This window comes from Pteropus vampyrus, unplaced genomic scaffold (assembly GCF_000151845.1).
Source record: "Pteropus vampyrus isolate Shadow unplaced genomic scaffold, Pvam_2.0 Scaffold22, whole genome shotgun sequence".
In the NCBI taxonomy this organism is placed as follows: Eukaryota; Metazoa; Chordata; class Mammalia; order Chiroptera; family Pteropodidae; genus Pteropus; species Pteropus vampyrus.
Genome location: NW_011888803.1, coordinates 9,251,530 through 9,261,895, shown reverse-complemented (window position 1 = coordinate 9,261,895; position 10,366 = coordinate 9,251,530). Strand labels below are relative to the sequence as shown.

The window sequence follows — 10,366 nt, the reverse complement described above, 5'->3', positions numbered from 1 at the left end:
CAAAATACTAGAAAACCAAATTCAGTAATACATTAAAAAAGATCAAACACCATGATTCAAGTGGGCTTTATTACTAGAATGCAAGGTTGGTTCAATATTCCCAAATCAACTTACATGATACACCATATAAACAAAATGAAAAATAAAAATCATATGATCATATCAATAGATGCAAAAAAAGAGTTCAAGCAATATCTAGCATCCATTTATGATAAAAACTCTCAGCAAAGTGGGAATAGAGGGAACATACTTCAACATAATAAAGGCCACATATAAGAAAAGACACAACTAACATCACATTTAGTGGGGCAAAGCTAAAAGCATTTTCCTTAAGATCAGGAACAAGACAAGGCTGTCTCCTTTCACCACTTTTATTTAACATAGTATTGAAAGTCCTCACCATGGCAATCAGACAAGAAATAAAAGACATCCAAATTGGAAAGAAAGAAGCAAAACTGACATTATCTGCAATAACATATTACTATATACAGAGAACACCAAAGATTCCACCAAAAAACTTTTAGAACTGATGAATAAATTTAGGAGAGTAGCAGGATATAAAATTAACATTCATGAATTGCATTTTTATACACCAAAAACAAACTACCAGAAAGAGAAATTAAGGAAATAATCTCATTTACAATTGCATCAAAAGATAAAAATAAAATACCTAGCAATAAATTTAACCAGAGGTAAAAGACCTATACTTGGAAAATTAAAAGACATTGAAGAAAGAAAGTGAAGAAAGTACAAATAAATGGGAGAATATACTGTGCTCATGGATAGGAAGGATTAACATCATTAAAATTTCCATGCTACCCAAGGCAATCTATAGATTCAATGCAATCCCTATCAAAACATTAATAGCATTTTTCACAGGACTAGAACAAATAATCCTAAAATATATAAAATATATAAAAGTCCCCAAATAACTACAGCAATCTTGAAAAAGAAGAATAAAGTTGGAAGTATCACACTACCTGATATCAAACTATGCTATGAGACTAAAGTAATCAAAACAGCATGGTGTTGACATAAAACAAACACATAGATCAATGGAACTGAATAGAGAGCCCAGAATAAAGCCCACATCTATATAGTCATTTAATCTATGACAAAGAAAGCAAGAATATACAATTGGGTAAAGACAGTCTTATTCATTAAATGATGCTGAGAAAACTGACAGATACATGCAAAGAAAAAATGAAACTGGACCACCTTCTTACTCTATATACAAGAATAAATTCAAAATGAATTAAAGACTTAAATGTTAGATCCGAAACCATAAAACTCCTGGAAAACATAGACAGTACACTCTCTGACACTGCTCTTAGTAATATTTTTTCTGATATAGCTCCTCGAGCAAGAGAAACAAACAAACAAAAATAAATAAACAAAGGAGACATCAAACGAAAAAGTTTTTGCACAGCAAAGGAAACCATCATCAACAAAAAGACAAGCTACTGAATGGGAGAAGGTATTCACCAATGATACATTTGATAAGGTGTTAATATCCAAAAACATAAAAATTCATACAACTCAGCATCCAAAAAACAAACAATCCAATTGAAAAATGGGCAAAGGACCTGAATAGGCATTTCTCCAAGGAGGACAAACAGATAGCCAACAGACATAAGAAAAGATGAGGGAAAAAAATGCCTGAGATGAAAAATACACTGGATGGAGATTACATACTGCAGAAGAAAGGATTAGTGAATTGAAGACATAGCAGTAAAAACTATCTCAAACAATACAAAAGAAAAAATGCTGGAGATAATGATCAAAATATCCTTGAACTGTGGAAGAACCTACATAGCCAATATACGTGCACTTAATTTGAGTTCCCAAAGGAAAGGAGAAAGGGTACATAAAAACTATTTGAAGAAAAATGGCCAAAACATTCCAAATTTAATGAAAATAATAAATCCACAAGTCCAAAGCTCAATCAACCCAAAACATAAGAAATATGAAAAAAAAACTACAGCAAGGCCCATATAATTACTTAAAACCTAGTTAAAAAAGTATATCTACAAAAAATGCACAGCTAAACAAAGATAAGAATGATGGCAGCATTTCCAGAAAAAAAAAAAAGGCAGGACAAATGACAATGTAGCAGCATCTTTAAGGTAATGAAAGAAAAAATGTCAACCTAGAATCCTATACTAAGCAAAAATATCTTTCAAACACTAAGGCAAAAATTAAGATTTTTTCAGACATTCAAAGTTGAAAAGAATTCATCAGCAGTAGACTTTCAGTATAAGTAATCTTAAAAGAAATTCTTCAGGATGCAAGAAAATGGTACCCGATAGAAATCTGCATGTACACAAAAGAATAAAGATCACTGGGAACAGAAAATGTATGAGTAAATATAAAATACTTAAAAATTATTTAATCTCTTTAAAACTGATTGCTTAAAACGAAAATAGTAACAATGTGTACAGGACTTATATGTAGAAGTAAAATATATAATAACAATAGTAAAAAGCTAGGAACAAGTAAATGAAAATATAATGGTAAAGTTCTTATACTATATATGAAATAGTATAATGTATGCCATAAACCTAAAAGCAACCACTAAAACACACAAGAAAGAGCACTGTTAGTAGTCATCGAATGAGATGAAATTAAATTTTAAAAAATACTCTGGTAATCCTAAAGAAAGCAGAAAAAGAGAAAAAGGGGAACGGGGAACAGATGGAACAAACAGAAAGCTAATAATAACTCAGAGATATAATCTCAACTATATCAATAGTTACATTAAAAGTAAATACTCTAAATATCCTCATTTACAAGGGAGATTGTGAAACTGTATGGAAGCCTCAACTACATATTGCCTATGAGAAATCAATTTTAAATAAAGACACAAACAGTTTAACATTTTAAAAATGGGAAAAAAATATCACATGCTGATGCTAATCAAAAGAAAACTGAAGTGGCTATATTAATATTAGACCAAGTAGGTTTCAGAGCAAAGAATATTACCAAGGATAAAGAGAGTCACCTCCTAATGAAAAAGGGATAAGTTAATCAAGACATGCCATTACTAAATGTTCAAAAATCTAATCACAGTATTTCAAAATACATGAAGCAAAAAGTAACAGAACTTCAAGGAGAAATAGATAAATCCAATTATCACTAGAGACTTCAAAATCACTCACTCTATAATTGATGCAATAAGTAAGCAGAAAGAAAATCAAGGATGTAGAAGACTGGAACAATTTTACCAAAACCAACTTGACCTAATTGACATTTACAGGACACTCCACCAAATAACAACAGAATATACATTTTTCATTTTCACACAGACCATTTACCAAGACAGTTTATATTCTGATTCATAAAACAAGCCTAAATAAATTTTAGGATTTATTCAGAAAGATTCAAAAAATTCAAATATATGCTCCCTCATTCCATAGTATCCAGTTTTAATTGGTAAATAATGGCCAGCTAAAAACCTCACTTCCCAGTCCCCCACTTCATATAGATGGTGACAAGTCCTCATCAATAAACTGAGGGCAAAAGAAGCCAAAGAAGTTTAGAAAAGAGGACCTCCTCAACCTGTCTTGCCTCTTCCCCAGGCTGACAGCAGAGAATTCTGAAGTCTGAGGGGATGGCAGAACCACATGACAGAAGGTATCTAAGACCCTGAATCACCCATGTAGAGGAAAATCATCTACCAAAATGATCACCTACAACACGAATGGGAATAAAAAGTCACTTATTATGTTTAGGCAATAAAATTGTGAACTTTGTTTTAAAAGCAGCTAACATTACTCTAATTCGGGAAGCTTCTAAAGAGTTCTATGCAGAGGAGTGACATGATTTGATTTACATTTTTAAAGGATCACTCTAGCTGTTATATTAAGAATAGTTTGTAGGGAGGCAAGTGTAGAAAAAGACAGACTAGTTAAGACATGGCAGTAATCCAGGAAAGAGATGATGGTATCTTGAATTAGGGTGATAACAGTGAAAGTGTTGAGTAGAAGTCATATTCTAGAAATATTTTGAAGGTAAAGCGAACAAGATTTTTCTGACAGATTAGACGCAGTGTATGAGAAAAAGAAGTCAACCCTTAGCAACTGGAAGATGGAGCTGCCATCAGCTGAGAGGGAGAAGGTCAGCGATAAAAGTGGTTAGTAGGTTAGATAGGGTGAGGCAGTGGACGGAGATATCAGATCCATTTTGGACATTGTGTTTGAGAAGTCTATCAATTACTCAAAGAAAATTTCAACTGGGCAGCCAAATTACATCAGGAAATAAAAAACAAGTCTGATTAGAAACATATATTTGAATGTTGTCAGCATACAAACCACCAACTAAGGGAGAGTAAATAGAGAAGAGTTCCAAGAACTGAGCCCCATTCTTATGTTAAAAAGTTGAGGAGAAAAGGAGACTATAACACAGTGGACAGAGGAGTGACCAAGGAGATGAAAAGAAAATCAAGAGTATATCTTGGAAGCCAAATAAAGAAAGTCTCAAAAAAGAGGAAGTGATCGATTATGTCAAATTCTGGTAAGTTAAGTAAGATAAAGACCAAAAACTGATCACTGGTCAAGAGAAAGTACTGTTTTTTATTTTTTGGTTAGGAGAAATAATAGCATGTTCATATGCTAATGAGAAAAATCCTGTAAAAAGAAAGGAAATGATGATTATAGGAGAATGAGGGAAAACTTCTCTGGAACCATGTCTTTAAATCGGTGAAGGAACAGGACCAGGTTCACAAGTGGCCCAATAAACATTGAATCTATAGTTAACAGGCAGAAAGACAGAGTACATAAATAGTTACAAGCAGGTGGGTAGATAACTGTAAATAATTAGGCTCTAGTGAACCACGATTATAAAGTCCATCTATAAAGACATCCCTTAAAAGTAGTCTTTCTAGAGAGCTGTGTCTGCATAGTCATTATCATTTCAATTTCACTAAGTGCCAAAAAGCTATTAGAAGGCTCAATAGAGTAGCAGTGAGACATCCTGGGATTACCTTAAATGAGATCAACTATTTCCAGTGACTACACTATGACACTAGATATTCTACCCAGGACTCATAAGTGAGGCACCAATGAGCAATTTTAGAACAACTGCATTCCAATTATCCAAAGTCTTCTAAACAGTCACTACTGTGAGGTTTTCAAACAATTTCAGAAGTAGTAAAAGTTATCATTCTTGGGAACATTTAAGAGGTATTGTTTATATGGTTTCAGGCACTTGTAAAAACTACCAAATTCCAAAGAGTAGTCTCGGCCTTGGCCCTAGAGTTAGTTCATTAGTTTAGCAGTGTTTTAAGAACATGGTAAGCAACATAATTTTCACCAATGAAAATGGCTACATAATCCATTCTGAATTACTATCCTCATTTAAACAGTTATGTCTTGAAGCTTTTTAAACTTATGTAGTGGTGTTTTAAAGACAAACAACAAATATCTTAAATTCTTAAGCCCTACAGAATATTATCAAGCACATAATGTATGTAAAAAGTTTTCATTGCACTGTTTCAACAGCCAGCATTAGCAACAGGTATGCTCGAGATTCAGAAAAAACTACTTTGTAAAAAAGCAACAAATTCTGACATGCACAGTTCTAAGTAAACAGCTAAGTAACTAGTTAGCTAAGTGTCAGTTTTCATTTTGACTTCATGTAGTTTTCCACTTCATTAGGAAAATTAAGTACACATTTTAATAAATGAAGTTTTTACAATGTAACACTCCAAAGTAATTTTTTCACAACTAATGTGTATCCTAAATGTAATTCACAAGCTGCATGTTGTAATATGTTAATATAAAACAAAAAACAAAAAATACACTCACTCCATTAAATATGAACCATCTACTACAAATCAGTGATTCTTACTATTAAGGGGATGTCATACTCCTCTGCAAATCTGGTGAAAGCTATGTGTATAATTTAGAGAATTTATGGATGCCTTGAAGCCTATCTAGGGGTCCCTGAAGTTTAAAGAATCTTTGATTAGTGGAAAAGAATGGAGTCCAAAATTGATCCAAGAACATATGAAAATTTAATACATATACTGAGTAAAAGAACTATAACATACAGTGAAAAAAACTGATTATTTAATAACATAAGTGGCTATTCACAGAGAAACTATAATAAATCTCTATAAACACATGAATGCTTTAAAGAGTTAAATGTAAAAAATAAAAATTATAAAATACTATAACCAAATATAGAGACTACACAATCTCGGTTGGGAAAAGTCTTCTCAAACAACATAAGAAAACTACTGATAGATTTGACTGTAAATTTTATAACTTCTGTATAAGCAAAATACACCATTAAATCAAGGAGTAAATGAGAGACTTGGAGAGAAATAGATGTAAAACATATGACAAATAAAGGTTTACTGATTCTAATATATATTTTTAAGAAACTAAAATTTGGTAACATAAACTACCCAATAGACAAATGGAAATGAACAAGTAGTTCAACCTAAAAATGTAAATTAGTGCAACAACATATCATTTCACAGCTTCAGACTGGCAAAAGTTAAAAGCATATAGAATTCAGTGTTTGTGAGTATATGTTGGCAGTGTAGATTAGTGTGACCTTTTAGAAAATATGTTGTTTTGGAACATAACAAATTTAGAAATCTGTTAAACTACAAAATACATATTTCCTTTGTCCCAGGAATCCCACAGATAGAATTTATCCTAGTGAAAATGATACCAACACATAGGAGTTAAATGGGCATATATAAGGATGTTTGTTGTAACATTGTTTATAACATCAAGAAAGAAAAGGAAAGGGAAGGAAAGAAGCAAAAGAAGTGGGGAAAAGGGACTGAATGTCCATTATTGGTGTAATGGCTTAATTTATAATACATGCATACTATGCAATATTCTACAGCTATTAGATGAGTAAATCAAATATATATGTATTGACCTGGAAAGATGTCTATGGCATTAAATGGAAAAAAAGCAAGATACAGAGTAACATGTAGATCATGATACCATATTCATTTTTTTAAAAAACTATATTACGTGATATTGACTTTTTTAGGAATTCCCATTTATATATTTAATTTCCAAGCAGTCAGTGAATACACCTAACTTTTGAACACATCTTCTGCTCTGTTAGAGGTCTAACCATCAAAATACTCTCACGTCAAGGTGCATAAGGCATTATCAGACAATACAATCCTTTGAAATCATCTGTAGCACAGAAAGATAAACAATAAAATTACTTTTAAGAGCAAAAATGGTTAATAGTTTTTTCTAATGCAAAATAAAAAATACTTTTTTTTAATATTGTGATTTTACACTTACGGAAAACCACCACAGGTTTTTTTTTTTTTTTTTTCCTGTAGAAGAAATAAGCTACCTATCTCAGTTGATTCACTGGGTAATATAATTATGTTCATTATACAAATATAAACAAGGGCCAGACATTACACTAAACCAATTCCTTTGTGTCAGAAATTGGATTTTCTCAGAATGATATTCCTTCTTAGTAATACAATTAAACATTGGCATTACAGTTTAAAAATCCTATAGAAACTGCTAAATCTTAGTGTAATGTTAATATAAAGTCCCAAGTAGTCTGATATAATTAAAGGAACACTTGATTTGGAATCAGATATACCTGGATTCCAATACTGGTTCTGACACTTACTAGCTATGTGATCAGGTTATATAATCTTTGAGCCTGTTCTCACATCTGTAAAAATAGCTTTCTTTGGTGTTCTTGGAAGAGGAAATAAGAATATCACATATAAAGGTGCCTAGTACAGAGTCTGGTTGTCAAACTATGCCTTCAGCCTTCCTTTTCTAAGGAAGATTACTAACTAGCAATATCTGTTTTAGTACAGCCTTTTATAAGACTTTTTTTTAATTGAAATATTGCTGATATAAAGTTACGTGTTATATTGGCCATGTTTTATTAGTTCCTTCAAGTGTTTTGTACTTGAGGCTCCTCCTTTTCTTTGGCTATTTTTGAGAATTATTTAGTTTGATCCCCATTTACTATTTATGATGAAATTTAAAATATTCTTGTAAAAAAATTACAAAAAAAACACATTATTTTCTACCTGTGGCTTTCTACATCTTTAGATAACTCTCTAAAATCATTCAGGTTGTGTCTATGGAAAACATTTTCAAGCATCAGGAAAAAAGTTAGGCAAAGAAAGAAAATTAAAAAATTGAAGTTATCCTAATGTCTAAGAAACCCATATAGCAATACAACAAAGAATAAGTACAAATTTTAGTTTTAACTTAACTTTCAAATTTCTCTATGAGGAGTCTTTTTTTTTTCCTGTAAAACTGGGTCATTAATAAAACCAGAATATGACCCTGAATGCTGATAAATAGATCCAAATGAATAGAAAAAACATATTGGTCAACCTTCAATATTTAAAGTGAATGTTTTTTCTATTGTACAAGACACATATTAAGAAAATCATAGTAAATAAATTTGATCTCTTCAAAATTGTACAGGGTAAGTTTTACTCAGTTGAGGACTAGAATTATCCTTAGCTCCTCTTCGACTTTACTTGCACTTCAATCAAATTTGATGCTCTTTGATACACTGCTCTTTAACTTCCTCCAAGGCTTTTGTCTATCAAAACCGCAAATAGCTACTACTTGTAATGTTACAATTATTTTCTGATACATTTTTCCTAAATACTAATCATCACGAACAGCAACATCTAGCTGTAATTTCTTAGTCTAAATTATACTGTTGCTGGTATTTTATGGCTTGATTCTCAAAAAGTATTTTAAACGATGCTGAGGTGAAAGTGTATAAAAACACTTCACATTACTTTTCCGTATTCAAATTACAGCCTCTTGAACTGATTTTTAAGTGTCACATACATATTTAAACCAAGGTGTATCGCTGACATTCTTTTAAACACTCGCTCCCCGGCCCAACCTCCTCCCAAATGCTCCTCTCAGGTTCCCTTCTAACCTGAAAGTTACCTATTAAAGCTGTGCGTTTTTCTGGTCTTTCACAACTTCACTATCCAACTTTTTGTACTTAAGACCGCTTCTCCCATTAAAGTAAGTACTGTTAACTCCTTAAAGTACTTAACTATAAGGTTAACTCTTTGCATAATCTTACTTTTCCTTTCGTAAACTTAAATCTCAATAATACCGTCAGCGTCCCCTCCCCTTCTAAATTCACATCGACATTGCCGCGAAGCAATGTATATATATATGTCCTTATGCCCAAAATATTAATCCGTTTGGCGCCACGAAAAAATTTAGATGCCTGGATTCCTCGTTTCACTACCTCGTTGAAGCGTTTTATTTGCTTTCCTCTCCTACCTGGGCAGCCTATTTCTCCCATCAGTTTTGTGGTCCCTTGCTGCCCCCAGCACAAGAGTGCAACTCACTACAGCGTATTTCTTTTACTCACCATCATTCCCAGTATCTCCCTCCATTTCTGCTCATTTATCCCTTGGGGAACCTCCCCATCCTCAAAGATTCCGTATCCAAGTGCCCGCATCTTAAATTAGAATACCCCTCGACCTACACTGCCAGGTCTTTCTGGACGACTTCTAAGAGAACACAAGAGGCTGTGCGTTTCTGTCTCCTCCAGCAGTACCCGCTCCCCACCGAGTTCGGTCTTCTTTTGCTCTTTTCCCACGGAATGCCTACTTCGGAGTAACCCTGTAGCTGAGCCCAACCTTGCAACCTCTGCCCCGTGACCTCGCAAGCCCAACACACCACTCAAGCTTATTTCACACCATTCTTGGAGCGTGTGCTCTCGATGTCCCCAGTCCCAGATCTCTTTGCAACCTCTTTCAGACTCCAGCTCCCGAGCCAAACCACAGGTTAGACGAACACCCACTTGCTAGGGTTGCAACACCTCTTTGGCCCGGCCCCTTCCACAGCACTCACTCATCCCAGAGGGGCTCTGCTCCTCACCTAGCTTCGATCGGGACTCCTCCAGTTTCTGGATTTGGTTCTCCAAGAAGAGCATCGCCACCGCGAAGGCCACCACCGCCAGCAGCTGCAACTTGGGCGGCATCATAATCCTGAGGAGCCCCATGAAACCCGCTGCTCGGGATCAAGACATACCGCGTAGGGCGGGAAACGGGACCCCAGAGGCGAGGGAGACGCCAGGAGGAGCCCACCAAGCTGGTAGAAAGGGAAGGAGAGCGCGACAGCAGGAGAACCACCGCAGCGACCCCCCTTCCTGCCTCCCCAATCCCCCGCCCCCAGGCGCCAGCACCAACGCCGCCGGTGGCCGTTTCCCCTCGGCCGATTCAGCAGCCGCCCCCTCCAGAAGCCCGCGCTGCAAACACAGCGCGAAGCGGCTGCCGGGCTCTCGCCTCCCTCTGCTGCCTCAGTCACCGACCCCCGCGCCCGCCTGCCTGCTTCGCTCCCTTCCTTCCCTCCCTCCCTCCTTT

At 34.9% G+C, this 10,366-nt stretch overlaps 1 protein-coding gene across 2 annotated transcripts in view; it reads right to left on the bottom strand.

Annotated features, from left to right (window-relative positions):
• The window catches only part of HS2ST1 (heparan sulfate 2-O-sulfotransferase 1), a 172,121-nt gene extending 161,755 nt beyond the window's left edge, over positions 1 to 10,366 (bottom strand). For both annotated transcript variants that reach the window (XM_011355592.1, XM_011355590.1), the window contains exon 1: positions 9,882 to 10,366. In XM_011355592.1, coding sequence (XP_011353894.1) covers positions 9,882 to 10,005 — 124 coding nt within the window. In that variant the 5' untranslated portion in view covers positions 10,006 to 10,366. The remainder of the gene's footprint in view (positions 1 to 9,881) is intronic.